This window comes from Lonchura striata, chromosome 2 (genome assembly GCF_050655825.1).
Source record: "Lonchura striata isolate lonStrDom1 chromosome 2, ASM5065582v1, whole genome shotgun sequence".
Taxonomy (NCBI): Eukaryota; Metazoa; Chordata; class Aves; order Passeriformes; family Estrildidae; genus Lonchura; species Lonchura striata.
Window position 1 is genome coordinate 2,755,215 of NC_140704.1, and position 12,803 is coordinate 2,768,017.

At 44.3% G+C, this 12,803-nt stretch overlaps 1 protein-coding gene across 44 annotated transcripts in view; it reads left to right on the forward strand.

The window, feature by feature from the left end:
* OBSCN (obscurin, cytoskeletal calmodulin and titin-interacting RhoGEF) overlaps nt 1-12,803 on the forward strand; it is a 178,855-nt gene that overhangs the window by 150,920 nt on the left and 15,132 nt on the right. For 42 of the 44 annotated variants that reach the window (XM_085562435.1, XM_085562364.1, XM_031503758.3 and 39 more), the window contains 14 exons: nt 1,040-1,288; nt 3,946-4,069; nt 4,373-4,506; nt 4,891-5,003; nt 6,702-6,870; nt 7,389-7,470; nt 7,934-8,134; nt 8,662-8,722; nt 9,343-9,420; nt 9,562-9,734; nt 10,281-10,307; nt 10,582-10,734; nt 11,453-11,498; nt 11,936-12,013. In XM_085562435.1, coding sequence (XP_085418561.1) covers nt 1,040-1,288; nt 3,946-4,069; nt 4,373-4,506; nt 4,891-5,003; nt 6,702-6,870; nt 7,389-7,470; nt 7,934-8,134; nt 8,662-8,722; nt 9,343-9,420; nt 9,562-9,734; nt 10,281-10,307; nt 10,582-10,734; nt 11,453-11,498; nt 11,936-12,013 — 1,688 coding nt within the window. Of the gene's footprint in view, nt 1-1,039; nt 1,289-3,945; nt 4,070-4,372; nt 4,507-4,890; nt 5,004-6,701; nt 6,871-7,388; nt 7,471-7,933; nt 8,135-8,661; nt 8,723-9,342; nt 9,421-9,561; nt 9,735-10,280; nt 10,308-10,581; nt 10,735-11,452; nt 11,499-11,935; nt 12,014-12,803 lie in introns of those variants that run through there. The other 2 variants (XM_085562334.1, XM_085562595.1) reach the window with 2 other exon arrangements.

Below are 12,803 nucleotides of genomic sequence, written 5' to 3' on the forward strand. Positions count from 1 at the left end.
AAATGCTCTTTTTTTTTTTTTTCCCTCAAACCATGTGATGATTTGACTTTTCTCTCTTGATTGGTGAGCAGCTGCATCATGAATGTGATCACTGTCTTAACCTGACTGCATTTTCTCTGTTTTCATGATTATGTGGGGGCTTCCCTAGTACATCCATCCCTTTGTTGAGCTTTTTTCAGGATCTGTGGAAGGTTTATCAGGAAGGAGATTGGGTGAGATGAGCTCCTGCAGTCTGTGATCCCATCCCAGCCTTCTGCATCCAAACCCATCAGAAATATTTCAATATTGTGAAGCAGGACAAACACATCACCCTAGAACAGGGAGTGTTTTTTCTGCCAGACTTTGGTGAAAAAGAACAGCTCTCCCTTCATTCCCCTGCCCTTCTCCAGAGTCACTGACAGCTGATTCCTGCTCACTCCTTTTCCTTCCCCGTGAGATAACATCTTCCTTCACGTGGGGTCTGTATCAGTGCAGTGGGTTCATTTCATTGCTCTTACCCAGTGGTTGGTTCTTCCCCCAGAGGGTGCTGGGCACTGCCCAGCCTCCCCAGGGAACAGGCACAGCCCCAAAGCTGCCAGAGCTCCAGGAGAGTTTGGATAACACTGCCAGGAACAGGGTGGGATTGTTGGGGTGATGCTGCAGGGCCAGGAGCTGGACCGGATGATCCTTGTGGATCCCTTCCCATTGAGGATATTCTGTGATTCTCTGATACATAAAGGTATTTTTGACAGACCAACCAATGTCAGGTTGAGCTGGGAGATGGATCCTTTGTTCCACTGTCTGAGAACAGACCAAGTGTTCGCATAGGTGGCACAGTGTCCCCAGCCTGCTGAGATACAACTTTCCAAAGCATTTTGTGCTGAATTTCTTATTTTAACTCCCAGCTACACTCCCTCTTTCTGGAATAAGCATTTCTCCATCAACTTTCTTCTCTAGGAGGAGAAAACGATATGGTTGCAGATATTTCCATGGGTTGGATGGTGCTACTCTATTTTATTCTTTGCCCTGAAGAGAGAAAAGTTGTTGCTCTTGTCTGTAGGAATGACTTCCCCCCAGTCAGCGACGGAGACGTCCGTGCAGGCCTCGCTGCAGCGCGCTGATAAGGAGATCAAGACAGCCCTGAAGAAGCTCATGGACTCGGCCTCGCTGCTGGTGACTCTTCCCCCAGGCATGCAAGCAGATCTTGGCCTTGGTCCTGCTGGCTCTGCTCCTCCAGAGCCCTCAGGGGCAGCACCCTCTGTGGTTGTTCATGAAGCCAGCACCCAAACCCAGACTGCCGGAGGCCATGGTAGGTTTGGCTTGAAGCTGGGAGATGTCCCCCAGGAGTTGAGAGACAGGAAAATGTTGAGCATGCCAGTAATGGTGTTTTAAACCTCATTTTTCTGTGCCATTGTGTTTTGAGCAGATGAAGATTAAGAGAGGGCATTCAGACCCGAAGAAATGTGGAGGGTGGGTTGGGGTTAGGTTGGATCAAAGTTTGGGGCAGATCTTTCTGGAAGTAGGGGGTGTTTGAAAGCCATGTCTGAAGTAGAGTTTGGTTCATCACCTGCTCAAAATTTAGGAATAGGGGATTTTTTTTCCACCTCTGGGCTTTTCCCCTGGTCTTGCTTCAAGGTGGGGTGAGATCCTTCCTTTACATTCAGAGAAGTCATTTGGGTTTTGATTTGGTGCGGTGGGTAAGGGTGGTTGCTTTTATTTTATTGTTTGCTGTAAACAAGCTGGAATTGTCTTTAATATCCTGGACCAACTGTCAGAGACTTCCCGCGGGTTGGGTGCCTCAAGTTCATGTGCATTTCACTGACCCTGGACAGAGCTCTTGCAGCTTCTGTGTGACTAAAACCAACCGTGTATGTGGCTGTGTCTTGCCAGGAGAACAATTCCTTTGTCTTTCTGTTGCTTTTAAAAAGTCATGGATGAGTGACAACCCTTCCACTCTTCCTCTGCTTCTGCCATAGCAACTTGTCTAAGGTGTCTTTGCGTCAAGTCAGAATAACTGTTCTCCACCACTGTTAACTCAAAGGATAATGCCAAGTAACCCTCAGCCCTCAAACTCCAGATAATTCCTTAAAAAATAAATATTCTTACTTAGCAAGAATAAAAATTGTTTACGGAATCAGACCCAAAATAACAGCATAAAGAAATGTCAGGGCTTTAAAACCTTTTTGCCTTTCTAGTCACAAACCATCTTTGGAAATAATCCTCTGGTGGAGTAAGATGACTCAATGATCTGTCACCTAGCAGATTATTTCCTCAGTCATGACTAAAGAGCAAATACAATAATGAATGAGATGGTTTGGCAGGTCTTTCATCTGTGCAAAACTAAACATGTTATGGGAGTTATTTCAATCAGATGGAGACTTGACACCTCTCTTTATGATCACATGCCTTAAATAAAAAGGGGGTGAATATTTCAGTAGTGCTGGTGATAGGAAAACACAGTCCCACAGCCTGGGATCTCTGATCCAGTAATTCCTAGAAACAGCTGCTCTTTCCCAAAACCAGCCAGCACCAAAGATCCCTAGAGTGCTCCCTAAAATATTCCCACCTGCTGGGTAGAAGACTCCTCTGCATTGAACCTTTCTCCTTAAATGAAAAGGAGATGATACATTGATCCTACAGTGTCATTCCAATGGTCAATATAAAAAGACAATCAAGTATTTTGGAATGTGAGATCAAACCAGGTTTTGAATTTATAGCTGATAATTAATAATAAAAGAAGAAAAATAACTAAAACAGCCACAAGCTGCACCTTTTTTTTTTGTTTGTTTCATCAAGCCCCAGATGGCAAACCTTGTTCTGGTGTAAATCAGAGCTGTACAGGGACATTTTCCAGTGGAGGTGCAGCAATGCTGATGCTAAACCATCACCAAGTCCTCTGTGAGAGTCCATATTACCTCCATATCAACCATATGCTCAGCCAGGACATGCTTTGACCACCAGCTGACATGGACGTGAGCTCACTCATGTCCCTGATGCTGTCTGTAATCACAGCAGTGAGTCAGGAACTGTTCTAATGCAAAGCTGAATGGAAGCACTCATATGGACAAAGCTAACACTGGGTTATTCCCTGGAATGCACTTCAGGGGTGCACTTGGCAGTGCTGGGTTGATGGCTGGACTTGTTTTTAAGGGTCTTTTTCAACCTGGATTGTGATTCCATGACTTCCTCACAGCCATGAGCCTGTGGCAGGCATATTCTTGTCTCTCTCAGGATTATTTCATAGAGGAACACAGAGAGAAGAAAGAAAAAAATTTCTGTTTCTGCACCTTGTTTTTCCCATGTGGAATGTGTTTGGAGAATTGTTTACCTGGGGTGATTGTTTGGTTGGATTCTGGTGAGGATTGTTTGAGTCTAATGGCCAATCCAACCCACCTGGGGCTGGGCTATGGAGAGACGGTCACGAGTTGTGAGTTAGTTAGATATGGTAGTTAGAAAAGTAAGCATGTAGTTTTAGTATCTCCTTTAAATAGTATATTAATGTATAATAGTATAGTTATAATAAAGAAATCATTCAGCCTTCTGGACTGGAGTCAGACATCATTTCTTCCCACTGGGTTCACCTACATTTACAACAATGAGCCAGAACTCAAACACAATTAAATTATCTCCTACAAAGGCTGTGTGAACCCACACTATCCTTCCAGCTGACCTGTGTTTCCCTGTCCCTGCCAACTGCCTTTCCCACCTTTGTCTGTGTGTTTTTCCTTACACAGCAGTCAGTTTAGCCCAGTCAGCCAAGTGCCACCCCTCTGGTGCTGTCCAACCCCTTTGCTTCGTGTGCTCTTTGCAAAAATGCCAAATTCTCCTCTAACCTTCAGTGTCTGCACCCAGCCGAGCTCAGGTGGGCTCAACTCTGGCACCAGAGATGGCTCCAAAGGTTGGCTCTGGGTTTGGGGTGTGAACTCGTGGGGTGGCGTGTCTAACTTGCCCAATTTCTGCTGCCAGCCAAAGCACAGAGGCAGGTTCCAGCTGAAGAGCCAGGGGTGCCAAAGCCCAGCCCTGCTCCTTCCCGGGAAGAGGAGGCTGCTGGAGGGGAAAGCGCTCGGGAACGCACTGTTCCCATCGACAGGTAAATACCCACCTCCATACACCCATGTGGATTTCTGACTTCGGTGCAAGAAAAGCAAGTCCTCTGTGGTGGACCCAAACAGTTTCTTGTAGCTTTGTCATTATTTTCAGAATCCTGGTGACAATGCTTTGTCAAAAAAAAAGGGTGGAGTGAAATTAATCTACCCCAAACCAAAATTATTCCTGTATTAATTTTAAGCAAATAATCCTTTGTCTGCTGGTTAAACAGATCAATGGCAGGGTGTAATCCTGCACCTCTTGTATGTGGCTATGCCATGATCTTTTCTCTTGGGTTTCTTGAAAGAACATCCCCAGATGCAGGGGCAGGAGGCTGGTACAGGAGAGAAGGAGACGTGGTCTGGGACGTGCACAGTGAAGTTTATATCGAGACCACAGAAAGAACTCGTGTCTATAAGACTGAGGAGAAGACTCCAACAAGTAAGGCCAAACCCTGTTTCCCTTTCCCAATCCCTTGACTTTCACTGTCTTCTCTTTTGGTAATAACTCCTGACTGTTTTAATATTCCAAATTTTTGAGCAGTAACTGTTTATTAAACAAAAAGTTAATAGGTAAGTGTGAAGTAAGCAGATAAGAAGTGTGAGGAGTAAGAAGCCTAAGTGTGAAGATAAGAAGCCTAAAAGTAATGTCAGCATGAAGAAACCCAAATATATTGCTGTTGTACCTCCTGATTTGACTCTAAACTATTGTTACACCCTATATGGACTGTCCTATCAATCCAATTGAGTAACTCCAGCTCTGTCAGCATGCTGCAAAAGAAGTTTCAGTTCCATTTCCATGCAGCAAATGCCCTTTTGTCACCAGGTCCTCCCTACATGCAAGTGACAATAGAGGACGTGCAGGTGAACTCTGGGGAACGTGCCAAATTCCAGGCAGTCATTGAAGGAACCCCTCAACCCACAGTTCTGTGGTTCAAGGTGAGTGCATGGCTGAGAGTGAGGACCATAGGAAGGACTGTAGTGCACAATTCCACGGGGAATTCTGTCTGCTCTTTCCTCCCTCACCTCTCACATGGACTCTGGATCGTGCCTGCAGAGTTTGTGGAACCAGCTGTCCTCACTGAACCACCACCTGTGCATCCCACCCTGTGCTGTCACCGTGTCACCCTGCAGAGAGGGCAGCCAAGATGGTTTTGGGGACCAAAAAGAGCAGAAAGAAAATTTTTTTCTTCCTGAGTGTCACTGAGATGTGTGCTGCAGTCTGAGGGCAGGAATGGGATTGAGGATTGAGTGGTTTTTCCCAATTGTGACTCCCAGTTGTGAATTTTCCCAAATGTGACTTCCAGGCTCTGTTTCTTTCCTGCAACTACTTAGTAAAATCAGTGTGACTAAGGACAATGGGTATTCCATAGAAGGGAGAGAAATTATTTATTATTCCTTAGAATATTGTTGTCATATCTTGCTAGAGCCTTCCTTCCAGGCTGAAGAGCCCCAGTCTGCTGTCAGTTCTCATCAGGAAGTTCTTACAGAGGACACTGATGATGATGTACCAAATAGTACCACACCATGGGCAAACCAAGCATTTATCAAATGATGATTTGTGTCTTATCCTTCATTTCTTCCCTAATAATTTCTAGTATCTGGTACCTTTTAGCTCCCACCAAGTGCTGAGCAGGTGCTGCTGTGGAGTGATTTACTCTAATTTAAATTTTTCTTACAGTTTCATAAGGAAAACCTCAGAAACACAGATTTATGTGGGAAAACAGGATTGCTTCACTTCATATTTGTGATATTATATGCATATATGTACATATTGTATTATATATTTTTATTTTGCATTTTACTGTCATAGGGACCTTTTGCAAATGCTCACAATCTTCTGTGTCACACACACTCCATCCTGCCCCTTTCTTCATAGAATTTATTTTAAAAAATAGAATCACAGAACCATTAAGGTTGGAAAGACCTCCAAGATCACTGAGTCCAGCTTCTGACAGAAAAACACCTTGTCAACCAGACCCACATCCAGTTGTTTCTTGAACACTTCCAGGGATGGTGACTCCACCACTCTCCTGGGCAGCATTTTCTCTGTGAGGTTTGCTCACATAAATAATCCATGTCGTAGCTCTGCTCCCACATTTGCTTCTTGAAATGATGCCTTGTGCAGGCTGACCTAGAACAGAAAATAGACAGAGCTAAAGAATAAAGCAGGGATTTATTCAAAGGATCTCCTCCATGGATCCACCTTGGGCAGCACCAGAGCCCAGCCAGGGCTGCACCCAAATGACCCAAAATGGTCCCAAAATGCACGAGCGCTCCCGGGGCTCTCCCTGGGATCAGTTCTGCTCCATTGGCACCTTGGAGTTCATTGTCCCATTCCAGCTCCAGCCCAGGCAGTCCCATCCTGCTTGTTTTTCTCTCTCCAGCCCACGGTGTTTGTGCTCCTGGGCTGAGGTTTGGATCATTTGTCCTTGGTGCCCAGCTGGAGCAGGAATTGTTTTGTCTCCCTGCTCTGTGCAGAGAGCTCACCTTGCCCTGGTATGGAGCTCAGACCCACACACTAAAGCAGCACAGAACCTGAAAATATAAAATCTAAAACCTGAGGCATCAGAAGAGCAGAAACATCTGTTTCCATCTTGCCTTTTCCAGTGCCAAAATGTCATTTCCTTCCCTCAGGGCACTTCACTGCTGACAGACAGTGACAGGGTCCATCAGGGGAAGGAAGGAACAACATATTTCTTGGTTGTGGACAATGCTGCCTTGGAAGATGGTGGTGTTTATACCTGTGTTGCCAAAAATGCAGGAGGGGAGGTTTTGTGCAAAGCAGAGCTCGTCGTACGTGAAGGTAATGCCACCCTCTCACCCGTGAGGACAATGCCACCCCCTCAGCTGCAGGGGCTGCCTCCACTGCCACGGCAATGTGTAATTTGTTGCAGTCATGTTCTGGTACCTGTATGGAACATGTTCTGTATTCCTGTGTGGCATTTTTATATGGCCAGTCTGGCAGGATCCAGGACAAAATCAAATCACAGAATCCCAGAATGGTTTGAGTTGGAAAGAATCTTAAAGATCCTCTAATTCCAACTCCCTGCCCTGGGCAGGTTTAACTTCTACTATCCCAGATTCCTCCAAACCCCATCCAACCTAGCCCTGAACCCTTCCAGGGATGGGGCAGCCACTTCTTTGGGTAACCCCAAAGTTCATTTTGACACATTCTTCTTATCAAACAACTCCACTTAACTCTCATTAGAAGTTTAGAAGATCCCTCTAATTTTTCCTTCCTTAAATTGTCCTGTAATAATTTGTCACACTATTAGCAAGGCATTGTCTAAATATTTACCCTGTTTTTCTTCATTTCCAAAGCTAAGAAAGACCAAGAAGGAAAGAAAGTGGCCACCAGGAGAAAGCTCCACTCCCATTATGAGGTTAAGCAGGAGATTGGAAGGTAAATGAATTTTCCAACTCTACAGCATCACTGCCAGGGAATACCTCATTGCCCATCTGAGCTGCTGAGGCAGAGGTGGGTCCTGAAAAGTCTGAAAAGGTGCAAGTAAAGGCAGAAGTGGGAGGTCACTCCAAGGAAAAAGCATCCAAAGGCTCACAGATCAGTGCCTGGATGTGGCTTTTTGGCAATGGGAGCATCCCAATCCCATCACATCGGGTCTGTCCAAGGGATGCAGGAACACCAGCATGAGCCTGCATCAACTGCAAGAGCTTTTCCCTTCTTGGGAACACGTTGCTTCCCTTTGGAGACAGCCAGGAGAGGGCAACAGCACCTCACACACAGCAAAATGATCTTCTCATGCTGGAGAACTGAAGCACCGAGCAGCAGGGAGCTGTCAAAGGCCAGGGTGGGGGAAAATCTCTGCCCAAGTCTGATCGGGGCTTGTCCTTCGATTCCTGCACAGGGGCTGCTTCAGCTTTGTGAAACGGGTGGTGCACAAAGGGAACAGGGTGTCCTGTGCTGCCAAATTCATCCCTCTGCGGAGCAAAACCAAGTCTCGGGCTCATCAGGAGAGGGATATTCTTGCCTCTCTGTCCCACGACAGAATTACCAGGCTCCTGGATGAGTTTGAAACACGAAAAACTCTGATTTTGATTCTGGAGTTGTATCCTTTTCTGTACAGTTGTCTGAATAGGCTGGGAAGTAGTGGGTAGAGCTCATTTATTAAATATCTAAGTAATTCTTTTTTTTTGTTGTTGTTTTTTCCTGGGAGAAAAGGACACACACAGTTCTTCCCTGCACTGCAGGACACACAGCTCTGTGAGAGCCCCACTGCAGCCCTCAGCTTCTGCTGGGTGAGAAAAATTAGACTTGTATATGCAAGTGTGAATGAGTTGTTAAGCACCAAATCTATTTCCTGACACATCTGGAAGTTCTGAGCTCTGTTTCTGTGAGATGAAGTCCAGGTGAGCATGAGGGAAATGCAGAATAGAAACCCCAAAATCAGCAGGCAGATTTTAGCAGAAGTGATACCAGGTTCAGACCAGCCCAGTCTCTGCTGCAGCTGAGATTTTCATGACATTCCATTGCCTGAGATGACTCCTGAATTCTGCTGTTGGCTGGATGCAGGAGGTGCCAGAGTCCAAATAAGCTTTTCCATGTGGTTCTGTTGTCCCTTAATGCCACTGTCAGATGCTCCAATGAAGAGCTCCTGGACCGTTTGTTCAAGAAGAGCGTGGTCACTGAAGCTGAGGTAATCTCTCATTTGAAAGCCCAGAGCTGGTTCTTTCTGCATTTTCCTTTTGGAACATGAGAAATGTCTTTGAACCAGTGTTAATCTATCAGAGCAGAATCAGCCTTTACAATGTTCTCCTAACAACTTTCAGTGCTAGTTGGGTTTCTTTGGAAAATAACTACAAACAGACAGGGATTTTGACCACCAGGATTGCATTCAGCCTAAAAAAAAAGAGATTATATTTGCTCTCTTGCCATAATTTCTTTGCTATCTGTCATCTGGAGCTCCTATCTCAATTTATTTAATACCACTTTTTCCCCTTGCAACTGTATTCTGTCTACTCCCTTTCTGACTTTAAAAGAAAAGCTGAAATTATGGTTTCTAAGGGATGTTTTTTACATCCTTGGTGCTAAAAGTTCAAAATGTTTCACATCTCCCATCTAGTAGCCAGGTGTCCAATATTTATTGGTAAAATATTTTTTTTTTAATAAATTCTCAGAGGGAAATATCATAGAATTGTTTGGATTAGGAGGGACCTTTGAGATCAAATCTTGGTGACATCAGGGACTCTCCTATTTACTCTCCCTGTTTTATAATTGCTTATTTATTAATTGTTTATTAATGGACTCAATTCTCAGGTCAAACTGTACATCAAGCAAATTTTGGAAGGAATCAAATATCTTCATGACAACAACATCCTTCATTTGGACATCAAGGTAATGAGCAATGAGTCTGGCTTTTCCCAGCCTCGTGTTGGCCAGTTATTGGGTGTTCTCTGAATTAGTCCTACAACTGAAAATACTCCCTGCTCTCAAGAAAATTTCCCCCATTTATTTATTATTTTTTCCATTCAACAGCCACTGAATATCCTCATGGTTTATCCCGAGAGGGAAGACCTGAAGATCTGTGACTTTGGATTTGCCCAGCGGATCACACCCGTGCAGCCTCAGTACAGCAAATACGGCTCTCCAGAGTTTGTCGCCCCAGAAATTGTTTCCCAGTCACCAGTGTCAAAAGCAACTGATATCTGGTAATCTCTCATTTTCCCAAAAAAGCTTTTCCAGGCCCTCAATGGCCTGAATTTCCATTAGCTGTTAATTAGTAAATGGAGCAGTGATGATAACACAGGAAACCGAAAGCGAACGCTGACAATCCAAAAGCCATCAAGGCTCTTTAAAGCTCCTTCTGTCTAATTTTTTTTCAGCCATAATTGAACTCTGACTGCTAATTAATGCAAAGGAGCATCTTGGAGGAGATGATCTCTATTCCAGGCAGCAACTAGAGGGAATGATCCTAAAGGGTTTTCTAGAAAAGGCAAAAGAAAGTTTAAAAAATAAGTATTTTGAGTCTTTTCCTCTATCTGTGATTTAAAAATGAAGGAGTGCTTGAGAACAATTTTAGAAAATACTGAAGGGGAAAGATTAATGGAAAAAAAAAATCTTTTGGAATTTATTATTCTTGAAAGTTGAGGAGAAGGTGATCTTGCTGTTTCAGGGTGTCTAGTGGCAGGAAGAGGGGCTTGAGAAGGATGGAAGAATAGTGACAAAAATGACATTTGTGTTCCCTCTCTCCTCAGGGCTGTTGGAGTCATCACATATTTAAGGTAAATAAATCTTGGAAGCACTCCCTCAATAACCCTTTGTCCATCAGAGCCCTCCAGTACTTTCAAGTGAGGGATTTGAGTGGAGCATTCAGTCCTTTCATAATAAGGACAATTTATTTTGTGGTTTCCTCATTTCCTGGTTGCTCCTCACGAACGTTGCAAGTCCCAGGCACGGAGCCCCTTTAAAACCCACATGTAAGCATTTGTGCCTCTATCATTTGAACAGAAAATCTAAAACCTGTCTCCTTTCATTTTATGGTGTTCAATAAATAAGCCTCACGTGCAAGTCTCCATTTGCTGGGGAGAACGACAGGCAAACTCTCCTAAATATCCAGAACGGGGAAATTTCATGGACCATTCCTGATGTTGTTCACTTGAGTGAAGATGCAAAGGACTTCATGAAAGGGATCCTGCAGCAGCACCCCAAGTGAGTGCCCTCCTGTGCCTCCCTCGGTGCAGAGCTCTTGGTGTCTCAGCAGGCACATCCCAGCTCATCATTTGGTTTGAAAAGCAGAAATTTGAGTGGGATGTGCTGCATTTTTCCCCAATTTTTCCGTATTATTCACCATTACCCAACCCACAGCTCGGATATTTGCCAAATTAGCCTCTCTCTGGTGTGGTGATGTCCTTGCTCCCTGCCTCCTCCAGGCTGAGGAGTTTCTGCAATGACACAGACGAGTGGGAAGAGCACGGACTGGTACGGAGGGAAGTAAACAACATTGACCACATTCATTAAGCAATTTCAAGTACAAAAGTTGGCTTGAAGGCATATTTACAGACATTTGATTTTAATTTCATTCCCACTCTTTAGCTGCCAAAGCTATTTTCACCCTGGCCACCTAAAGAGGCAAAGTCACTCTCAGAGCTGCTCTGGATACCCTTGAGACCCTGCAGAGAGCCATGAGCTCTTCCTGAACATCTGTGGGGAGTGTCAGACTGAAAAAGGAGAATGTTTTCCTCTCAGGGGAAGGAAACCTTGGGTTGGAAGCTGCTGTGTCTTTTTTGCTTCTCTGCTTCAAATCAGCATCCCAAGGACACAGCCCTGAGTGTACGTGGGTGTCCGCATGCAGCAGCACCTTCAGGAAGATCAGTCCTTGTTGTTGGAGGTGATTTCCTACTAAAATGTCAATCTGTTCTCTTACCAGATCCAGGCCAAGTGCTTTGGACTGTCTTTCCCACAAATGGTTCATGGTAAGTTTGTCCTGGTCCTTTATTAGTCAATTTTCCCTAATATCCAGTCTAAACCTCCCTGGTGCAACCCGAGACTATTCCCTCTTGTTCTATCGTGTCAGTACAGAAAGGAAACTGGCCTTGCACACCAAAGTTTATATTCCAAATCACTAAGGAAAAGAGTCAAAAATTGCCAACAGCAAAAAGGTATTGACAGGTATTGAACAGGTCTTGATTTAATCACTGAAAAGCTGATTTTGTCTGCAATTTAACTATGAAAGGACTGCAGCATTTGACCTGCTGTAACTTTCCTAAATTAAACAACTGTGTAAAGAGAGAATGCTAAAAACAAAAACAAACAAACAAACAAAACAAAAACCAAAAACCCACAGAAATGCCTCAGGAAATGAAACCAGGATTTTTTTAACCAATGGTTTTCTTCTCATTCCACCTGGCAGCACAATGTCCCTCTTGAAGCAGCTCATTTCATTAATACCAAACAGCTCAAATTCATTGTGGCTCGGAGCAAGTGGCAGGTGAGTTTCCCCTAATCTGTGTTGATTCTATTTAGTTACATCTATTTTTAATTGCTGAATAATTTAATATTACAACTCATGATTTAATATCTGAATCTTTGAAAACCTTTTGGGCCAGGACAGCAAGCACAGCAGAGATCGGAGCATGGCTGGGAGTTGGGAAAAAGCCCAGGAGAGATGGATGTGTCAGGAATTAATTATCTAGGCTTTCACTGCCTGGAACCCATGCAGGTGCCTGTAAGAGACAAGGCTGTGTCAAAGTTAGGTGCCCTCAGCTGTCTTTGAAATCAGAGCAGAATTACAGACAGGTGCCAAGAAAATTCCTCTTTTCCTGAAGTTCTCTCAAATAATTGGATTGATTGCCTTCTGAACATACCAGTTTCTCTCTGCTGACTTGAAGGAAAGGCTCAGCTTCAACTGAGATGCCCCACATGGCAGAATTTAGAGCAGAGGAATCTCATCTCCTACATTTGGTAGGTCTTCTGCTGGCCTAAGTCACTGTAGGTTGTATTGCAGTCAAAGGGAGCCATTTACTCCAGTAAGTCTCTCCTCTAATATTTCCATCAAAAACTCCTTTCCATCTGCTTTGAGTGGCCAGATTGACTTTGGAAATCTCAAAAAAAGTCCTGTTTTCTCCCAGTCACTAAAGCAAGTGTGGTCCCTGAAGTCAATTTAATTTCATGTCAGTGAATGAGGGAAGAAGATTTGGAGAGAAAATGAGGCCTGGATTGGTGACACGTGCAGAGGGTGTCAGTGTCTAATCAGACTCATGGGTGGGGTGCAGGAGTTC